The 23,142-nt window shown below is 41.6% G+C and overlaps 1 protein-coding gene across 2 annotated transcripts; it reads right to left on the reverse strand.

Moving 5' to 3' along the window:
- Positions 1 to 6,020: 6,020 nt before the first annotated feature.
- On the reverse strand, positions 6,021 to 20,230 carry LOC121920475. Of its 2 annotated transcripts, none has more exons than XM_042447618.1 (12): positions 19,313 to 20,230; positions 18,991 to 19,137; positions 17,613 to 17,747; positions 16,604 to 16,721; positions 14,931 to 14,981; positions 13,151 to 13,228; positions 12,275 to 12,331; positions 10,989 to 11,048; positions 10,710 to 10,774; positions 9,243 to 9,315; positions 8,213 to 8,274; positions 6,021 to 6,268 (listed from the first exon to the last, which is right to left on the reverse strand). In XM_042447618.1, exons 2-12 carry the CDS (start codon positions 19,038 to 19,040, stop codon positions 6,070 to 6,072), a joined length of 948 nt encoding a protein of 315 aa, XP_042303552.1. In that variant the 5' UTR covers positions 19,041 to 19,137; positions 19,313 to 20,230; the 3' UTR covers positions 6,021 to 6,069. The 2 variants fall into 2 exon arrangements, with proteins under 2 accessions (XP_042303552.1, XP_042303551.1); XM_042447617.1 differs by having other exon boundaries at positions 18,991 to 19,142.
- Between the last annotated feature and the right edge of the window lie 2,912 nt (positions 20,231 to 23,142).

The following is a 23,142-nucleotide window of genomic DNA, read 5'->3' on the forward strand; positions in this document are numbered from 1 at the left end:
CTAAAATGCACAAAATGTCACCTACAAGATAAGCAGCCCTGAGGTGTCTGTTAAATCCAAGGGGAATCTTGTGCCCCCAGAGGGCCACCAAGGCCAAACTGGGAAGGAAGGCTGCCAGAAGGGAAACTGGAGATGGCTCCTGTCCCTTACAAGGTTGTGTAGAAGAACCTCCTCAGGTATGGCTTCTCAGGCAACCACATCACAACCCACAACTGCCCAAAAGGTTCCCTCTTCTATGCAACCCTTGCCAGGAGAGGGACTCTCTCCAGTTTAAACTTTGGCAACCTCCAGCCTCTCAAGCAAGAGATGGGCTCAAAGGGGGATGGGGACCCTCCATGGGTCCTCTGGCCTCACAATGGCCCCCACTGCACCTCATCACTCCCCTCACAATCCCCCCCTCTGGCAAATCTGCCCAAAATAGAGAGAGGCCTTTCTCACTCTTTCTGCCTGTCCTCTCCTCCAGCACCATCTTGGACCCTCTCCTCCCTTTTCAAACCCATCTTTTAATTCTGGGAAGCATCAAAATGAACAAGGGCCTTCCTGTTGTAGAGAAAACAAAAGCCTTGGGAAGAACCCTGGATGCTCCTACTTTGAAAACAATACTGCCGCCCCCAGTCCCAGTCAAGAAGAAACCTAAGGAAGGAGACTGCCTGAGGCGCTGCATCTGGGAAGTGGGTCCCCGCCGGGCAGAGGAGGCCCAGAGAAAGAGAGAAACCATCCAGAAGCGCCGGATAGAGGAGGCAATGCGCCGTGCCCAGTGGCACCTGAGGGAGGAAGCTGCCCGCAAGGCAAGGCAGACATCCCTCCTACTGGATTATTGGAGAGACAGGTCCCTGGAAGAGATCCGGCAGCAATGGGACAAGGAGAACAAGGAGGAGGAGGATAAGATAGAGAAGGATCTGCGAACATTTCCTGAAAAGGCAGGAAGAGGAAGAGAAGGAAGTGGAGGAGGAAGTGCTCAAGGAAGAGAAGGTAGCAGAGGAGTGCCCATCACCATCTTCCCCATGCCAACCTTCAGCATCATCCCTGTTGCACCTTGGAGCCCCTCTCCTCCACCCACTGTCTGGCAGATGAGGCGTTCCCTTCAACATGAACCAACACCAACAACCAAAGCAGAGGAACTAGAACCATTGTTGAGCATCCGCCCAGTCAGGATGTTTCCTCGGAGACCAACGTGGCCATCAGTAACATTGCCGGGAATGGCCTGCCCAGGTCTACAACCATTGTGGACAGGGGCTACTCCTCAGGCTTTCCGGCAACCAACCAGCTTACCACCACTCGCCCATTTGCCCTCCCCTGCTACCTCTCCAGATGATAATGCTCTCAGGCTTGCCTGGCCTACAAAAGCAGAAATTGTCCAGGATCCATCTTGCAGGACTCTGCCAGACACCCCAAGGTAGAGACCTTGGACAAAGACCACCCTCCTCCTTCTCTTCCCAGGGCGAAAAAGACACTCAGCCCTGTCCAATGTACAAAACACCGTTGCCTAGTGCTGTCAAAGGAACCACCTTGGATACTGTGGAAAAAAGAAAGAGACAGTGAACACAGAAAGGAGGCTCGCAACCATTCCACCTTGACAGCAGAAGAAGGGAGAGATATTTTGCTTCCTTCCTCTATCCAGCCTGGGAGCTTCAAGGCCCAACATCCAGGGCAGGAAGGGAAGAGGCAAAGGCAGAAACACCACTTTTCGCCCTCCAGCCACAGGATGGTTATTGTCATCTCTCTGCCCTGTGTTCCTTTGGCTGGAAGAGTCAGTATTCAAAAATAAAGAGCAATGCTCACATCACTGATAGCTTTTATTTTTGACCTGTTGTTCAGCATTTTTGGGGTTTGCATCAGCGTTTGCCCAGAGGTGGGGTAGATATCATGGGATAGAGTGTAGGTGTGACATAAAATATAAAGAGTTGGAGGGGGCTGCTTTGTTTGCATTTACTTTGCCTTTTAGGACACAGACATTCTTCTTTATTTTATTTTTGGATTTCTAAATGCTCAACTGAAGTTTTAAGTTACTGCAATAGAAGAAATTTGGAACCTGAAGGGGGAAAATGTCATTAGATGGGGAATAATTGTCATTCAGGTGAGGCAATGTCCTCATTTTGCCTCTGCAATAGTTGCCTCTTGGTTGTGGGAACATGCAGGCATAGTGGAAGGCTTACCATTGGCATTGTTTGTCTTTGCTCAGACTTCACCAGTTATGTGCAAAGTCCAGAGATCATGATTCAGTAATTCCTGCAGAATAGCATTTCTGTAGGGACTTGCATAGGCATACGCTCCCAAGCGAATAGACCAAAAAGCTCTCAGTTGAGAAGCAAAAGAGATGGGGGAAATGGCAGTAATATTTAAATAGATAAATATGTAAATGAGCTGAGATAGTATGATGAAAGAACTGAACAATCTATATACAAAAAGCAATGCAGTAAAGATTATTGATTATGAAAAATGTAAAGAGAAATGCAGCCATTTCATTTTGTAAATAATACAGGATTGAAAGACATATCTATATTAAACCACTCACTATATGAACATTGCTATTTCTTCTTCATTCAGTAGTAGGTGGGTAGGTCATAGCATGGAGTGTAATGGTAAAAAAATAAGAAAGCCCAAAAAGTGATCCTGCTTTGAAAATTGTATTTGCCACACAATGCATCTGTGAGCTGTTCTAGGATCAAAATGGGTCTTAACTTCGAAATCTGAAGAGATCAGAATTCCATGGTTTGCAAGTGAAAATGGATTTCTCCATTAGACATTCTACCTCATGTTGCCTCAGAGAAAAGGAACAACGGAGATACAGTTGGCCCTCCATAGCCACAGATTCCTCATCTACCAAGTCAAGCATCCACAGACTGAAAATACTCCAAAAAATATAAACCGCAAAAGCAAAGCTTGATTTTGTCATTCTATAAAAGGAACAGCACCACTGTAGTAATCCGACTTGAGCATCTACAGATTTTCATATCCACGGGAGCTCCTGGAATCAAACCTCAGCGAATACCAAGGGCTTATTCTAGTTGTCAGAGCATTAAGGATGCAACTAAAGAACAGTACAGATCCACACAAGGTCCTCCTAGACTACAAGGCTTTTCTCCTACAGCCCTGGGATGTACTCACAAGGCTCTGTATTGAAACAGCTGTGCCGCTATTCTGCACAGAACATCAGATCTTCTAAGATCTGATTAAAATGGCAAAATATCAAATATGAGAAACCGAAAAGAAATATGACTATCATTGGGCCCATTCAGACTACCTTTTACCCTTGTTCAGAACCCGGATTAACCATGGGAAGTTCATATTGGCCCTAATTCTCCCACAAGCAAGATCGAGGCTTTCACACCTGTTCAGGAGCAAATGCCCCTTGGCGCAGGTCTTTTAAGGCCTCATTCACACTGGTGGCATTGCTCTGGAACGAACTGGTCAAATTCGGGGGATCCCTCCCGAATCTCTCCGGAAGCAAGTGCTGACTACTATTTAACACGAATGCCCTCTTGGAGAATTCAGGTTTAAGGGGAAGGTGCCTGGTTGTCACGATGGTCATAGGTGATAGGGGCATCAGAAGTGTGCTTTCCACCCCTCCCTTTTTTTTTAAAGGACCAGGCACCACTTGTCAAATTTAAAAACCTCTGGGATGTGTGTGTGTGTTGTGGGCATTTGGGTCAGTGTTGTAGATTATGATCTGCCCTTGGCCCCATTTTCAACCCCAAAATGAAAGCTAGTGCCATCTCTGTAGCCTGTATCCTACTCCCTTGGCACCCCAAAATAGGCTACCCCTGAAGACAGTAGCAACAGCTGTATCAATTTGCCAAGTTGCAGCACTACATTTGAATTCTAAGGGGCTATTCATTCTCATTGCCATTCATTCTCATTGCAGCAGTCATTCCAAAGGAAAAAATATGCGCATGTTTTGCCAAAAATAATTTTAAAAAAAATAAAATCCAAAGGAAAAAGGTCTCTGCTGGATAGCAGAGGCTTTCCTTGCTGTAGTGCCCTGACTTGCCCTGAATTGACCCTTGCTCCTGCTCACGATCTATCTATATATCTATATATATCTATATATCTTTACCTACAAACATGCAAATTTTTTGCCAAAAATAATTTAAAAAAAATAAAAATCAAAGGGAAATGGTCCCTGATGGATAGCAGAAGCTTGGCCTCTTCTGCCCCCCTCCGACCTGCCCTGAATTGACCCCATCAGTCACCCCCTTTTTGCCTCCTGTCACCCTTTGCATCCAGCGATTCCCCTTTTTTTGGCTATTTCCTCCTCCTCTTCCCCCTCCCTTCTGATGAGGGGAGGGAATGCTCTGACCTCTGCCTGCCCCCTGCCCCTAATCCCTCCCTGAATTTGCCCCGAACATGATCGAGGGCAAGTTCATATTTCGCTGAACCCGGGTCTTTTGAGAAAAGACGGATTTTAGCCCGATTCTGGATACCCCGGAGTAAGGGGCATTTCCTTGCGCAAGCCTCGACATGGATTGTGACAGAATCGGGCCCAATATGAACTTCACTTGCAAGAATCGATTTCAAAACCGATGTAAAAGGTAATGTGAATGGCCTCTAAAAGTGGAGTAAAAGCTGTATCTTTTGAAAAAAAACGGATCTGGTAAATATGAACTTGGCCCAGGTCATGATCGGGTCAAGTTCAGGGGAAGGATTTAGGTCAGAGGGAGGTCAGTATGCGGAACATGCCTTCCCTTCATTGGAGGAGGAGGAGGAGGAAGGAGCCAGAGGAAGGGTGCCAAGGGCAATCGGGGTGATGGAGGAGGAGGAGGAGGAAGAGGAGCCAGAGGAAGGGTCAAGTTCATGGGAGGGTTGGTCAGAGGAAGGACAGAGAACGGAACAAGCCTCCCTCTCGCACAAGGCAGCTTTCTCTCTCTCTTGTTATTTTTTATTTTTGACAGACTATGCAAATGATTTTTGGGTGATACATATAGATAGAATGTGTGTCTGCTTCTACTACATTTCCCTTCCATTTGCTTGCTCCCGGAATGGCAGACTCACTCTGCAAGAGGCCTATTATTATTATTATTATTATTATTATTATTATTATTTTAATATTCGAATGCTACAATGTAGATGGAATGTGTGTCTGCTTGTGCTACTTTCCCTTTCATTTGCTTGCTCCCGGAATGGCAGCCTCACTTTTGCAAGAGGCTTTTTTTATTTTATTTTTTAATATTAGAATGCTACAATGCGAATGTTACAAATGTTTCCCTTTCAATTTGGCAAATTGATACAAGAGTGAATGCTTTTGTTACACACAACACACACACACACACCTGGAGGCTTTTTAAATTTGACAGCATATGCGCACGCTGCCGCCAATTTTTTTTTTAAAAGAAGGAGGGAAAGCACCCATCCAGTTGCCCAGTTGCTGCAGGAAACGTCACCTTTGACGAAAGCGGAAGTGAATTTGATTGACAGCAAAGGAGCCTTCATTTTAAACTGGTACCACAAATGTGAACTCTCTGCAAAGAGCTGCAATGGCATTCAGCGGTAAATAACCCCAATTAAGGTAAATGATAGTGGGCACTTGCTTTCAGAGCAATTCGGGAGGGGGGATCCAGATCTGCCCAGTTCCATCCAAGGCAAATAGGTGAGTGGGAATGGGGCCATCATAGTGTCTAAAAATACTAAGGGCCTGAACAGTCAGGCCAAAATAAAGCTGTTTCAAGTCACTTTGGAGGTATGCTGTTTAAATGACACAAGCATCTTAAGAGGCCAGAAGCTGCACTCTTAGGACTGGGGCATGGCTTTGACGTGAACAGACAGGCCAAAATAAAGCTGCTTCAGGTCACTTTGGAGATATGCTGTTTAAATGCTGCATGCGTCCTAAGAGGCCAGAAGCCATGCCAAAGCCACGCTCCCGTCCTAAGGACTAGAGCACAGCTTTGGCTCAGCTTCTGGCCTCTTAAGATGCATGTGTCATTTTAACTGAAGAAAAACCAACCAGGTCATTTAATGTATATGAAAATCCTCAAAATTAATTTGGTCCTGGACGTCAGGAAGAAATACAAGTTTGCTTTGCTTATTGTTAAATTTTATTGGAGGACATTAATGGCAGGTGTGTAACAGCCATTATGCATCTAAAGGGGGCAACAGCTTCTTGGATCGGATATAGAGCAAAGGAGCTGAGTGAAGCTGTGAACATGGTTGGTTGAAGATTGAGCCATAGATGAAACGGAAGGCCAGACTCAACAGCAGGGTCAGAAGCAGAACCTTGGCGAATGCCCATAGCAGGTTCCAAGCTCCCCGGAAAGTTGGTTGTGGAAAGTACCTGCAAAATAGAGGGAAAGAATGACCTACAAGCAGAGAAACGGGCTCAGCTCAGTGGCATCACTAGGGTTAATGGCATCACTGGGGTTATTGTCACCTGCCATTGACCTCCTCCTACACCACATAGAATTCTTAGTAATGGTTTTGGTACTATTGTTACTCATAAATTGGAATTCCCATATATCACTGAATATAATAGTTGTGACATAACTTGAATTCAAAGGTATAGCCATGTTAGTTTGTAGAATCAGTATGTAGAGAAATCATGTAGCACCTTTGAGACTAGCTGAAAGAAAGAAGTTGGCAGCACAAGCTTTTGTAGACTTGAATCTGCTACCTCAGATGCCTTTGGTGGAGTGGAAAGCCAGAGACAGACCTATATATCCCATTAGTGTGTGAGAATGTCAATTCAAATTCAAAATCCGTTGGGTATGGAAATGAAGTGGCTAATCCAGTTTTAATGATGGTCATTGGTGAACAAAGGCAGTGGAAACTGCAGCTATGCAGATTTCAGCTTCTTAAAACCACATTTCAATTTACTGTATTAGCCGGTTGCACATGTCAGTTTAATTTTTGAGGTACTTCAACCTTGATGTGAAGGCACCTGTTGATTCAATACACAGCCTGCCTAATGCTTTAAAATTTTAAATGACATCACATCAATTATACTTTTAAATTGCAATATCGTATACACAGCATAAATGTATATGCATAATACATGTTTCATGTGTTTAAAGTGAAAAAAAGGTAAAATGTGATCTTTTTAAAGAAAATGTTTAAAATAGATAGTTCATGATTTTTTTAAGTTAAAAATTAATTTTTTGAAATTTGAAATTTATTTTTCCCCCCAAAAGAAATAACCAAAAACCTGAGGCCACTCCTTTCTCCTGAGCCTCATCCTACTCACCCCATCTCTTCAGCATTTTAATGGGACACAGGTGAATGCCACAGCCCATTTCTGCCCCAAAGCAGATGTCTAAGGACCCCTTCTTAAGCTGTCACCTGGTGTGATCCACACCCCTTGCAGCCTTCTAGTGATGCCACTAATTCAGTTACAATTACAAAATAAAACACCAAGCACAAACATTGCTGCATGGATTAATACAAATCTCACCAATTTCCAATTTGTCTCCCTAAAGGAAAGTTTTTCCATAGCTCTTTGTCTGCTGAAGAACTTCTGCCCATTTCAGAGGATTATGCAGTTGTCCTTGAATGCTAAACAAGTCCCATTATCATCCCACATAAACAACTGGGCTAGAACCCACTCAGCACTCCTATGGTAGACAGTCATGTATGGTCAACATGTCTTCCAAGGAAAATGAAAGTTTCACTAAGTAGCTTCTCAATGATTCACTAAGTAGCTTCTCATTCTGAAGTTTCCAAGAACCTAGGATCCCCAGGGACACCACCTGAAATATTACAATATGATCTATCAACATACAATGCCTGTGGCTTCCTCTGTCTTCTCACTGTTCCACTTTTTTTCTTCCCAGTCTACAGTACCTGAATCTGTTCTCTTTCCTATTGCATACCTTCCAACTATCCTGATTTGGCAAGGACAATCCCAGTTAACCCGCTGTTGTCCCACTTTTTCAGCTACTTTTAAAATGTCCCAGTTTTTCTCTCTTCTTTCCCCTTTGCTCCTTTGTCCACAGCTTATTTCAGTGGCTGCAAACTGAATTCAAAGTGTAAAAATAGTCTGCACTCAGTTTTAATTCAGTGTGGGGGATAGGAGAGAAAAGGAGGAATCTTGCCCTTCCTTATAGACATAGGCACAAGCAAACTGCTGCAACTTCTCCTAGCTCATGTGATAACTAGCTCATGTGATCCTCCTCATTGATAACTACTGCCATCTTGACCATATTCGGATGTGATCTTGGTCATGTATGCTCCCTCTTTTTTCTTTCAAATGTTGGAGGACATGATACTGCATTAGGAAACTCACATAGAATAGGAGAACTTCTTTTTGAAATGGATTCTCTCTAGTCCCCGGCATGGAAGTCTTTTCTGTAAAGACATAAAAAACTCCATGTGATAATCAAGTGATGGTTACTGTTCAGCTTTCTTTCATTTCAAAAGAGGTAAGGGACAAACGGGTCAAGGATAATCACTAAAGCCCAGGTTCCGCTACTGGAAGTTTGAAAAGACCATGTTTGAAATGACAGTGAGCATTGTGTGCATGCCATGCTTTCCCCAGTATTGAACCACCTATCCCTGTACTCTGCCTAAACCTTTTATGACATTCTTATCACATCATATTGAGGATGAAGCAAACTTGTTTTCTGTTGCTCTGGAGACTAAAGAGATTATCGCATGGCCAAATCAGGTGTGCTGAGCCTGGGCTGAGTGCGGGCTGAAATTTTTGAAAATTTCCTAAGATCAGATGTTATTGCACACCTCCATCCTCAGACCGGAGGCACTGTGATCCCAAATTTCCCAAGATGGGGTGTTATCGCACACCTCCATCCTCAGACCAGAGGCATCATGACCCGATCTTAGCCAGGTCCGTCCTTTTCCCATCCTTCGCAAAGAACTGGTAACTCCCTTACTTGAGAAGGTAAAGGACGGATCTGGCTAAGATTGGGCCACGATGCTTCCAGTCTGAGGAGGGAAGTGTGTGATAACACCTGATTTTAATAAATTTTCAAATATTTCAGCCCTCGCTCAGCCTGGGCTCAGCGCAGCCAATTTGGCCATGTGATAATCTCCTAAAACAAGGAACAATGGATTCAAACTAGAGGAAAAGAGATTCCACCTCAACATTAGGAAGAATGTCCTGACAGTAAGAGCTGTTCGACAGTGGAACACACTCCCTCAGAGGGTGGTGGAATCTCCTACTTTGGAGGTCTTTAAACAGAGGCTGGATGGCCATCTGTCAGAGTGCTTTGTGTATTCCTGCATGGCAGGGAGTTGGAATGGATGACCCTTGGGGTCTCTTCCAAGTTCCAACTCTAGGATTCTATGATTCTTCATACCATCTGGTCACATGCTCGTTCTTCCCATGTGGTTGAAGTCTCTCCATGTCCTGAAAGCACTTCTTTCTGGAAACTGAAAGAGAGCATAACATTAAATCTCTAAAGGGGTGCTGCCTTCTTCCAGTTTTCATGCAAAAAGCAAAGAATAAGTCAGGAAAGCACTCAGCTCCAGGACGAATATGCCTTATGGGTCTCAGCTTGATAAAACTTTCTCTCTTTTGGTCCCACTTGACCCTTTAGGAAAGTGCTACATTGACTCCCATGTCTTCAAAGCTGTAGGTAAGCTTGGCTTACTTTTTAAAATACCTGCTCCCCACACCCTCAGAATAACAACCACTCCTTGTTGTGGAGAAATGTGTCATTGTCTGATGTAGCAAACAACTCTAAGGGGTTGGTCCCACTATGGTTTAAACTGGATCTCAATCCGGTTTAAACCACAATGGTTCCCACTTAAATTGAATCCCTGAAGTGATTTGGAGGAGGGAGGCATGATTTTTGCCCATTTTAACCCATTTAACCCGCGTCAAAAAGACGGGAGTAAAATGGGGTGTTTTTTGGGCTGAATTGATTTATTTGGAAATAAATCGATTCAGCCCAAGTGGGAACCAGGCAAAATCGAATTGGATTCGAACTGTCTTGGTTCCCACTGGCAGCGGCTTTCCTGGCCATACCTCCATGCTCTGTCCTCTGTCCTCTGTCCTCCCAGCCTGCCTCTCTCCTTCTGTCCCAGCCTCTCCTCTACCCCTGATGTGGCCAGGAGGACGGAGAAAGACATGGCAGGGAAGCTGCGGCTGTTGCTTCCTGCACCAATTCTTGAAACCGGTGCAAACATAGTGGGAACTATGCTGTTTCCTGAATTGGTTTCATGAATCAGTGCAGAAGCGAATCACGAAGTAAGTGGTAATGAGGCCTATCAATGTGGATAGTCCGAAGTTTGTTATTTTTCAGTAAGAAAGCTCAGCATACAACCCCCCACAAGACAGGAGAATAACAGTCTGGTTTCCAGACTAATATTCCCAGAGCTTGTGAAAGTCAGTGTGGTGTACTGGGTTGGGTGTTAAACTAGGACTCTAGGGTTTAAATCCCAATTCAGCCATAGAAACCTTTAAGCAAATCATGTTCTTGGCCTCATAAAGAGGCAAAGGCAAACCCATCTCTGAACAAAACTTGCCAAAAAACACCATGATAGGGCCGCCAAAAGGTTGGCATAAGTTGGAAATGACTTGAAGGCACCTAGCAGCAGCAACAAATTCCCACTGTCGTGCAAGTGTACTATTTTATACACTTTACAAATGAAGACCTGAATGCAAAAGGTTCTTACTAGCCTGCATCCAGTCCAGTAGTCAGCTGGTGTTTCAATCCAGGCTTCTGACCAATATGCTAATTACTTAATTGTTCATTTATGAGATCGGTTTGCCCCCATGCTTTATCATAACCAATCAGGAGAATTTATTGAGTCACCCTTACAGTTCTACTTCTTGCTGGGCTTCCACCACACCGTCTTCCAAGAGGGTAATGCTTCTGTGCAGCTCCTTCATCATTAATGTCAAAGAAACATAGAAGAAGAAGAAGAAGAAGAAGAAGAAGAATCCAGCTTTAGAAATATCCCAGTACCCAAAGCAAGTTCATCTGCTAGGCTACAAAAAAACATTAAAGGGAGATGCAGGCCTATGTTCACGAGCAGCATAGTATTAGTCTGACACTGTGATTCATGGAAGAGAAGTTGCACAGGTGGCTGTGACATACCTGGCTCTTCAGAGACAGTCCTTGGATGGTGGTGCTCAGTTTCTCAATTTGGTGCTGTTTCTGGAAATAAAACGGAACAAAACTTCCATGCTAAGAAATAAGCCAGTCAGAGCATACTTGATGCCCTCCAACTTGGAGAGTGTCCAAACAGCTCCTAGCACTGGTCTTTTGCTCTAAGTTGTGTCCAGAACTGCAGTTGACACTCCACAGTACTGAGAAACATTATTCATTTTCATTGTGTACATCCAACTGCAATCCATCTGCACTACTGTTGAGTCACTATTGGAATGGACAAATTAACATCACTGTGGAAAGAGTTAGATAACAGAGATGAAAACAATAATGAAGAGGGAATATGGGACTCACTCATTAGTTTTTGTAATAAGAGGTGGTGTAAAAAATGAATATCTGACAGAGATTGTTATGGAGAAATAATGATGTTCTTCACTGCTTTTTTATTTTATTACTCTCTCATCTGTTTATGATCAAATTTTGTTTACCCCACTAGTTATAGGATGCAATAATTACACTAATTTTAGTTATGAAATGTTTTCTCTTTTATGTTTCATAACATAAATTAAGAGATTAAATAATCATATTATTAGAATAACACACACTTCTTTAATTCTAAATTAAAGACATTTATTTAAAAAGTGAGATGAGGTTATTAACAAAAAAGAAAAGAGGAATAACTCATATATATGCTGCTGAAGATGTTAACTATATGATGAGAATAATTTATTAGGGGATCTGACTACTGTAATTCACTACCGGATCTGTAATTCATGGAAAGCTATCTATTATGGTTATATGCTATCTTCCAGATCAGAGGTAGTATGACTGTACTTGTTGCTGGAGAACATAAATAAGAAAGGGCTATTGCCTCATGTCTTGTCTGTGGGCTTCTCATGTGGTTCTGATTAGTTAATACAGGATCAAAATACTGGATTAGAGAAGCTGGTGATCTGATTCAGCAAGGCTTTTCTTGTGATCATTTGTTCAGAGACTCTATTGTATTCTGAACAAAGTGTTTCCCATCTTAAATACTGCCTTCAAGCTAGTCTTCCTTTGCAACATGTCCAGGAGGAATTAGCAACAGAAAGGTTACTGAACTTCAGTGCAAATTAATTTACATCAGTGCAATCTTGGTACAAATTAATTAATATGGTACAGAGTGTAACAGGTTGTATCGCTGAGGCTTGTTTCAGAATAACCTTCTGTCTTAATTTCCCATTTTGCCACCACTACCCTATGTATATTTACACCACAAAAGCATCTGGGTATACCTGTTTGATCCTGTCATTCTTTGCCTGCGTCTTGGCCTTCCATTCAGACAAGAGCCTCTGTGGAGGTGGGAAAAAACAGAAAATGTTTGCAGTACAAAATCATAGTCATAGAGTGGGAAGAGACCTCAAGGATCATACAGTCCAACCGCATATTACCATGCAGGAAGACACAATCAAAGCACCCTGACAGATGTCCATCCAGCCTCTGTTTAAAAACCTCAAAGGCAGTGTTTTCCACTATTGAACAGCCCTTACTGTCAGGAAGTTCTTCCTGATGTTGATGTGGGATCTGTTTTCCTGTAGTTTGCATCCATTGCTCCATGTCCTAGTATCTGGAGCAGCAGAAAACAAGTTTGCTCCATTCTCAATATGACACCCCTTCAAATACCTTCTCTTCTCCAGGATAAACATCTCCAGCTCCCTAAGTTGCTCCTCATAGAGTTTTATGGTTTCCAAACCTTTCACCATTTTGTTTGCCCTCCTCTGGACATGCTCCAGCTTTTCAACATCCTTGCCTCTCCATTTTGTAAAATTATCATAAACAAGGCAGGGCCATTGACCGAGGAAAAACCTTAAGTGGGAACACCAATGTTTTTAACAGATGGGATTTAGAAAATTACCCCAGAAGACAATGTAGGGGTTATTATTGATCAGGGACAGCTAGCAGAAAGACTAAAACTTTTTTCTAAACAGATGTATGTGTGTATAAGCAAATGGTACACAGAGCTGTCTATTCCAGAACACTGATCACATCCACATCCACTTTGCTGCTAGATTCTATCATTATCTTTAGGTTCTTTTTGCTGTTTTGTCTAGCAGCTAGAGCCTAGCTACTCCTTATACACAGTTGCATAAAAAGTATGGATCGCACCTCACCTTCAGTTCATTGCCTTCTGATCTCAGCTCTTTCAGAATGTCTTTACTCGATTTCTCCTCCAACTGTTGTTTGCAGACCTATGTGGAATAACAATAGGAACCAATGTTTTGATGAATGGATACATGGAAGGGGACATCCTGTAGAATACTCTCTCTAAATTTAAAGGACTAAAACCTGGGCCAGCAATTATTTTGTGAAAACTGTAGTAAAACCTGCATAACTGCTAAGTAAAGTTCTTATTATGTACTTCAGGTTTATAAGTATTATTTGATTGAAGCTGTTGCACCAAATGTTAACCTGAGCACTAGGAATGGATTACAAAAGCTCTTGCCTAACTACTTAGACAAAACGCTCAGACATTTGGAAGAAACAAGAATTCCTTGGTGGAGAGAACAAACATTTTGGCAGCCAAATGTTATCATGAGGATGATGTTTGACATCAACCATAGAACTCCCTATCATCATCATCATCATCATCATCATCATCATCATCATCATCATCATCATCATCCTTCATTTTCCCCAGAATGGGACACAGAGTGCCTTACAACAATTTAAAAACACAAAATACAAAAGCTAAAAAGCAAAAGCAAGTAAACAATCAGAAAAAAATTAAAGCCAAGTTAAAATGCATATTTTAAAAAACCACACACCGCAGAACAACACTTTCATTTACCTATTTCCCAATAATTGTAGACAGTGACTACTTAGATGTGGATATTTTAAAAAAGTGTGCAATATTTAAATACAGTAACATAGAATAAATTTACATCATCCATAAAAACAGATGTTTTGCTGGGCAAAACAGGTACGTTTATAATGTGCATCTAAAATTATTGACTGTTGGAGACTGTAAATGTCCTGCTCCAAGCAGCTACCGACAGACCTAAGGAGAAGCATAAAACATTACTGGGTGTGTCTTTGCACATGACCTAACAGACTGTGTTGTATATAAAGAAGAAGAGAGGGGGAGAACCTGTATTTGTGTTTTCATTATCACAACACCAGAAGCAAAATGATGAAAATAAATAACTCTTTAGGGAAAGTGAAAGCACATTGAGAAAAGTGTACTGCATCCAACCATTGTTTTTCTAATTTCCAGACTGATTGTGGACTGAATATAATTCTGCTGAAGTTGAAGATGTAGTCTGGATTGATCAGAAAAAGATTTGTGTCACGTGAATTCTAAATTAGAAAATGCAAGGACTTGGGCATGAACAACCTCTTGAAATGAAATGATTTATCCATCTTATTTCCCCCCAGTAGCTTTATTGGGCCAACTCCAAAGCATAAAATATGTTATGTAAGCTTTTGAAGCTTCATTGGCTTTCTTCATCAGGCAAAGAGGTTAAATAATCATGCAGGAGAAAAATGGTAATGCTGTTGTCTAAGATGCTGTCAGTTAAGATGGTACTGAAGGACTGATTTTATTGACCATGTGAGGAGTAGAGCAATAAAAAGGCAATCAAAGACAAGTGATAAAATTACATCTCCATTAGCAAGAGACAACTAACGTATCTGAGACCCAGATGTTCTTGATGTTACTGGTTTTCTCCTGTATGATTTTTAACATCTTTGCCTGATGAAGAAGCCAGTAGACCTTCTTGGATAATGTATCTGAAAGCTTGGATAATATATTATATTGGTCAATAAAGGTATCACTTCTTGTGGATGTTGTATTTTGCTTTATTTTGGTGCATGGCCAACATGGCTACACCTGGATATATTTTCCCCCTGTTAGTTGGTCAGCTATAACTTTGTCTAGTCAGTAACACTTACCTTTTTTTCCAGTTCTTTAACTGTCTCAACCATTCTATGATTTTCCTTTTCCTGTAATTGAATGAGGAGAAGGACAAATCTCAATCTTACTTCCCAGATTCCTCTATCCAGGTTCTCACTGTTGGTGGGCAATTCTAAATAGCCCAAACAGAGAACATGGTAGCATACCAGATAAAAACCACCTCCAACCCATCTGAATCTACTGTCAGACATCTTAACATTGGATCATTCATCAGTAATCATGGACCCTCCTGAAACCTGCACCCTTTTGCAAAATCGACCTCATGAAAAACACTATGAATTCTTGACCTCAACTCATCTTTAAGAAGATCAATATCCTGTTGGTTACTGTTTTGTAATTCATTATTCAAATTTCTTTACTCAGATTGTTTCCATGTTCATTGTCTCGATTTATACAATAAAAACATTTTTTTAAAAAAGGAGGATTCTCCTCTGACAGCCCATTATATATATAACACACAGACCTAAATCCTATTGTTAATCCTAACTAGAGTAGAGCCACCAAATCAATTGGATTTATGAACTCTCCATTCAGCATTGTTCAATAACTCAACTCTAGTTGGGGCTAACCAACAAGACACCCACCATGCTCACCCTAGTAGTTTAAAGAGCAGAGCAGAAAAAAGGGAGAGAGCAACCACAAATGTATAAAGCATCTAAGGGCCTGAACAGACAGGCTAAATAAAGCTGCATTGGGCCACTTTGGAAGTTTGCTGTTGGAATGATGCATGCCTCCTAAGAAGACAGAGGTCACACCAAAGCCATGCTCCAGTCCTAAGGACTAGAGTGCAGCTTTGGCACAGCTTCTAGCCTCTTAAGATGTGTGTGTCATTTAAACACCATACCTCCAAAGTGACCCGAAGCAGCTTTATTTTGGGCCCTAAAAGTGGTTCAGTGGCTACTATGCCAGGATAAGGCTTTCAACAGCACTGATCCCAAATCCACAATAGTGGGACAGTCAGGTTCTAGCACTATAAGGTTAATGCTGCAAAGTCACGATTTTAATAGGTGATATTACAAAATTGAGATGGTTATGGATGTGTGTTCACATATGGGGTTGCAAGCCTTATTTCCCTCCTCTTGAGACCCACATTCTATTAACTTTTAATCTGTCTAGGGCCATGTGACAGCTGGGGGCAGCTGAAACCAATGGCCAGAGCCAAAACTAGGCAAAGCTATCTCTTTTACTCTAATATGTTCTGGCACTGTCTTCTTTTTTTCTCTGTCATTCACTTTTCTCTCTCTTTTAATTTCCCCTTTTCCCTCACCACTTAAAGTGCTTTCCTCAACCACTCTTACAAAGGTCTGAAATTATTATCTGCTGAGGGCTTTTTACATTCAGCCAAGCAGTACATGAAATCAGGACAAGGGCCACAGGTTGCCCATCCTTGCTGTAAGGGCAGGAAAAAGATTTCTGTCCTAATAGATTTGGTGAACACTTAATGAACTAAGGGAAGGTGCTTGTCCTATCTGTCCTAGGAGCCATGCCAGTGCAAGCTTCCCCACTCAGAGCACAACTTTTCAGGACTCTCTTGAAGTCCATGTCATGTAACTAACTGATCCACACATCTCTTTATGTGAAGAAACAGTTGGAAACTTGTGGGTGGTGTTTTTGTGGTGAAATCTCAAATATCTTGCTCTATAGGGCTCACTTGTTTGTGGATGTGTTGTTGGAGCTGGCGCCTTCGATTCATGCACTCCCGCAAGACCTCCTGGGCTTCTTCCAGCTCCTCTTGCAGTGCTTGGGTCTTCTTCTCCAGAGGCTTTAAACTATAGAGGGTGAGAGTTAGCTGTGGCCTAGGACCAATTGCATGAAGGATAAAATGACAAGGTCTTTCCTGGGATCTTGTCTTACATATGGGCTCCTTCTCTTCATTCTTACCAGGCACTTTCAGCTGCCCCTACATGTACTCTTCACATAATCTGAGACACATAGCCCATACCCCTTGCAGTACTGCATATTTTGTTTTAAAATTGGCCTATTGGTTTCTGGGCGCAGTACAAGGTGTGGGTTATGACTTTTAAATCCCTACATGGCTTGGGTCCAACCTATTTATGGGACCACCTCCTTCCATATAATCCACCCCGTGCACTTAGGTCCTCTGGGAGAAATTTATTGCAACCTATAAAGACCAGACTATCCCATCGATTACTCCATGCTCAATTGCTTGTTGCTTATTTTAATTGGATTTTTTAATTGGATTATTTTAATATTTAATTGTTTAATTCTTGTTTTAGGAGAGGGAGAGAAGGAGATGTTGGGATTTTGTATGAATTGTTAATATGTACGCTGCCTCGATTATCTTTGATAGAGAGGAGGGATATAAATAAATTTTTATTATTATATTATTATTAAAACATTTAAACCACAATGGAAAAATGGCCTAAAACTGGCTAACATTCTGTACTATGGGTAACAACCAGAAGTGCAGCTGTTGCTGCTTCCTGTCAACCATCTAATATAGGCCAACAACAACAACAAAATGTTTACTGGAAACCTCCCTAGATTTTCTTCTGCAAATCCAGGGTAGCCAACTAGGTGGTTCTTGTTGTACTGTGTCTCGTGCCCTGTCTCCATCGTGAGATGCCCGCTTTCTCTCCAGCCCCAAGGTAAGAGCAATTCAGAAGTAACATTATGGAGAATTCCTCTGAGAAGCTCACCTCTTGGACTGCAGCAAGGAGCTGAGTTGGGCCTGTTGCTCCAAAAGGGTCTCGCATTGCTTCTGCCAAATTTCGCCATGGGCAAGTTCTTCATGGATCCACTCCTGCAACCAAACATTCTCTCCTTCAAAGTTCCTAGATATAAATGTTTTAGGAATGATTAAGGAAAGAACATTTAGATGGGTTCCTCTAAACTTTAGGTTTGATGTCTTAGTGACTCCTTGGGTCAAACAAAGTGATTCTTTGGGTCATGTGACATTATTCCCAACTTGATTCCTTGCATGGCTAATTTAAAAATATTGGAGGGGGCCATGTGAGCACCAAGGAGAAGATTGGGACCATGGCATGACAGAAAGGTGGCTTTCCTCTTTCTTCATCATCACTGTCCCAACTGGAATTATCCCTCTCATGAACTGAAATGGAAGGAAGCCTTCAATGGGACTGTAGCAAAGGGGAAAGGATAAAATCCCTCTGTTTCCATGCTATAGCTCCAACTTGGTTCTTCACCCCACTATTTATACTTTTACCCACCAAGCCATGAATAACATCACATCTAGTTTGACAGCCACTTCTCTGCTTTCTAGGGCACATTTCCCATTGTCTGACCAAACCCTTTGCTCAGCCATCTCTCTGAAAACAGCAAGATTTGAGAGGCACACCTTGAAAATTACACCACAAAAAGTTCTTTATCATTAAAATCAGGACTCCTGTCTCATGTTTATAATTCTTATGAGTCTCTTTCTCATAAAGAATTAATTGAGTATTTATGTCTGACAGCAAGGTTAGAGATTAAATATATCTGGAATGGCTTACATGTTGGGTTGTTTTCTTGGTAGATACATCTAGAATCTGAAACACCATGCTAGTGGAAAAAGTTAACTGAAATATAGTGGGCCTTTGGTATCCACTTGCGCTTAGTTCCAGAATCCCACCATGGATCTGTGGATGCCCAAGGCCCATTAAATACAATGGCACAGTAAAATGGTGTCCCTTACATACAATAGCAAAAATCAAGGTTTGCTTTCTGGGATTCACATTTTTTGAATATTTTCAAGCTATGGATGGTTGAATCTGTAGATACGGAGGGCAAACTGTAGTAAGGGCTTCTGGAGAAAACCAAGATCACTCTAAATCTATGATATAAATTTATTAGTTACACAAATGAAAATACCAGTCTTCCCTCTTGCCTTTCTCACATACTGATTTTTTGAAAGATACTCTATTATAGTCATTGTTGTTGTGTCAGCCGGACATTATTAAACTTATATTGAGTTATACACCTCATTGCAATGGATCTCAGGATGCATTATTTCCTAGTAATGTTTGTTTCTGTAAAGTCTTTAGAATACTAATTGTGTTGTTAAAAAGGGAAACACACCCAGAACCTCTGTGCTTCAGTTTGTTGCCTTGACCATGTCTGACATCCATTTCTGTTCTTCCATTGGCCACTTCTTCTTCTAGAGCAGTATCAACTCATACACCAACCTGGACTATGGAGATCCTGAAAAAGAGTTTGAAGATCAACCTGTTCTGGATAGGAAGGAAAAGAAGCCAGAAGAAGGGACGTTATAGTGACATATATACCCCAATGAGGGGTATATGTCAAGAGCCATGTGAGCACAAAAGTGCATATTTGGCAAATGACACACCACATTTGTTGGCATGAGGGCTAAAAAAAGGAATATAATTAAGACACTTACCCAATTCCTGCCATTTGAGGGCCAGTCAGACAGCAAAGTGTGACCACCAAGTAGTCTGTCCTAAATATCTTCTGTGACCTAGGTCTACTTGCCAACATAGACACACAAGTTGCTCAGCAACCACTTTAGCTTTATCAACTCTGTTTCTTCATGTATTTTGGACTTCAACTCCCAAAAGCCCCAGCACCATGGCCAATGTCCAGGAATCTTGGGAGCTGAAGTCCAAAATACCTGGAGGATGAAAGTTTGGGAACCACTGCGGGACCCTTGAACATATTTGTTACTCACTACCTGGGAGTGTCTCTCTGTGTGTGTTCATGTACATGTGCCTTCAAGTTGCCTGTCAACTTATGGTGACCCTATGAATTTCTTGGGGCTTTCTTAGACAAGAAATGCTCAGAAGCGATTTTGTTATACTGTATTTCCTTCCTCTGAAATATAGCCTACAGCACCTGATTACCATTGGCGATCTCCCATCCAAGCAATAACCAGGGCTGACCTTGCTTAGTTTCCAAGATCAGACAGGCTCTGGTGCTTTAAGGGTATTTAGCCATGCTTATTGTCATTACTATGATGAAAACTGCACTGGATGTTCCTTCTTGGCTATCTTGTCTGTAGGCCAAATGTGTATGAAACAATAAACTATCAAGCTATCAAAGCTGCAGGCCAACCTATTTTAAAAAGGGAAATACTTTTATATGAAAGAAACCAAATTAATAGTAATGAATGACCCCCCCAAAGGAAGCAGCTTTTAAACTGTAAACTGCAGGGGGTGCTATATGGTAAACAATTGACTACCAGTTCTGAGGCCAGTTCTGGGCACTACAATTTAAAAAGGATATTGAGAAACTGGAACCAGTCCAAAGGAGGGCAACTAAAATGGTGAAGGATCTGGAAACCATGCCTTATGAGGAACGACTCACTCAGGAAGCTTGGGATATTATTATTATTATTATTATTATTATTATTATTATTATTATTATCATCATCATTATCATTATCATTATCATTATCATCATCATCAGAAGGGATGTCATATTGAAGAGGGAGCAAGCTTGCTTTCTGTTCCTCCAGAGAACAAGACCCGGAGCAATGGATGCAAGCTCCAGGAAAAGAGATTCCACCTCAACATTTGGAGGAACTTCCTGACAGTAAGGGCTGTTCGACAGTCTAACACACTCCCTCAGAGGGTAGTGGAGTCTCCTTCCTTGGAAGTCTTCAAACAGAGGCTGGATGGCCATCTGTCCAGTATGCTTTGATTGAGAGTTCCTGCATGGCAGGGGGGGTTGAACTAGATGGCCCTTGTGGTCTCTTCCAACTCTATGATTCTATGATTCTACCCTTACCTGTGGTATGTAGAAAGGGAAATTGTGCCTACGGTTTGCCTCCTACTGGAGCCAATGTTTGCAGCCTTGTATCAGAAGATATGGGATAACTTGTACAGGTTGTAGCTGAGAGCCTAACTGCATATTATGGTAAGGATGCTTTAATGTACAGTGGGTCATGATCACACAACTGTCCCAGGAAAATGTATTTTTAAACCCCTGATTTCCTCTGTGTGATAAAGTCTATAGTCCAAAACTCAAACCACTACAATATGCTGGCTCTCATATCTCTTAGCAAAGACCATTTTGGAGTCTACAGGCTCCTCTGTAGGATAATTCCTCTTGTATTCTGATAATGGGCCACTGTCCCATTTGAAAAATGAGCGTAGGCTCCACGTGTCTTTAAAAAAAAAGATGCTTATTCTTTTTTTCTTCTTCTTTTTTTTTTGTCTTTTGAAGAGGGCTTTACAAGGTTTTGTCAGTATAGCGGTCTTCCTTATTTTGATCAGTTTATAATCTAATTATTAGAGGCGTCTGGAGCAGAATAAATCTACCTTGTTTCTGGCATACATGTATATAAACGTAAGTGTATGAACATGTAATATGTAAAACCTGAAGTTGGGGATATCAGGTCAAGTTCACCTTGAGCCAATAATTATAAATTATTTTCCATGATATCTTTAGCCTAGAAAAGAAAGAAAGAATAAAACACCTGTGTTTTTCAAAGTAAACTAGTAGTACAAAAGGTAAGAGCATTTGCCAATACAGTATGTGGTGTTTAACACAAAAATGTGTTATATACATATGAGTACATCCCTATTGCCCCCTTTAAAACACTGTAGGGTACAACACTCCACATGGACTCTCCATACCTTTATTTTTCCGGACAGTAAGACCAGAAGAAAGAACACTGCTGTGCTGCTCCATTATATTGTGCAAATTCTTTGTTTACTAGAAAGTAAAGCCATAGCCCTGCTTTATAGTATCGGAACCAGTCAATTTTAGAAGACTTGCAGCATTTTCACAATTAAATGCATGAAGCAACACTTTGGACAATTTAAGTTTTAAAAAGCAAGCTGTAGTCCTGGGTTGTAGAGGACACTGTCATACCAACATCCTAGGGCATGTTGAAGACCTTGCTAGACTCAAGGTGAAGTATTGCTTTAAACTTCCCCTCCCTTGGACCAAAAAAATAATAATAATCCTAGTAGGTAACACCCACAGAAAAAAATGAAGGTGCTGAAAGTACTGTAATCTGTCTGGATGATGACCCCATCAGAAAAATAAAATATTATATATATATATATATATATATATATATATATATATATATGGTGGCTTATTTGTCTTTTCAAATTGATGTGTGTTTAAAATGATGTTTGTTAATTGTTGTTGTCCCTCACCTTGATCCACGGGGAAAGACAGACTTATTATTATTATTATTATTATTATTATTATTATTATTATTATTATTATTACCAGTGCTGACATGGAAGCCTTACTTTATTTTTGGAAAATCAGTGCATATACAAAAGGAAAGAAGTTTTTTTTTACATTCTCATTGTCTTCACTTCCACCCTCCATAAACTATTTCCTGCTCTCTGGAGCCTCCTCTTTACTCAGAATAGTCCATCCATCGCTTCTATATCAGTTATAGGTGTCTCTTCAAGTGCAGGGAAAGGTGGTCTGAGCGGGAGAAAGCACGTTGGCAGAGATGACACTTGAATGGGCGCTGCCCAGTATGCTTGCGATAATGGCGGGTCAGCTCATCTGAGCGGGCAAATTTCCAGCCACATCCTTCCCATGTGCAGTGATAGGGTTTCTCACCTGAAAAAACAAAACAAACCGCACCAACAAGCATCACTGAATCCTTGAGCTACTTGTGAGGAGTCTACTAGAACCCCCTTACTGATGGCTGAAATTCTTTGGGAAGAAGTACAAAGTGAGACCTTCTACACCCCCCCCCCTTTATCACTGAGTCACAGTCATTACTAGAGTTTGAGAATGTTACCTTTGGGGGTGATTATAACTCCTAGAATTTTTCAGACAGAATTATACTGTTGGCCCTCCTTATCCATGGATTGTACCATAGATTGATGGAACTAGAGCATCTGTGGATTTTGATATCCATGGGAAGTTCTGGAACCAAACCTCAGTGGATATCAAGGGTCCACTGTACTGGCTGAGGCAACCAAGATGCACTGACCCCAAAAAGTAACTTTTATAAGCTGTAGTCACCATACAGTGCAACATCCCACACTTAAGTGTTAGGCATGAATGACCAGCATGGGAAACTGATTGCAGGCACCAGAGCCTTGGTGGAAATCCTGACCAGAGATCTATAATAGCAGCAGCTTCTCTTGAGGACAGCATCCCTGTTCCTAATGGAAACCCAGCACAGAAGATGAACACAGTCCTCCTTCCAGAGAATGGGAAACATTTTTGGACTATAACTCCCATAACCCCCAGTTGGCAGAAGTTTCTGGAAACTGTTGTCCAAAAAAA

The sequence above is a fragment of the Sceloporus undulatus genome, chromosome 2, assembly GCF_019175285.1.
Source record: "Sceloporus undulatus isolate JIND9_A2432 ecotype Alabama chromosome 2, SceUnd_v1.1, whole genome shotgun sequence".
Lineage (NCBI taxonomy): Eukaryota > Metazoa > Chordata > Lepidosauria > Squamata > Phrynosomatidae > Sceloporus > Sceloporus undulatus.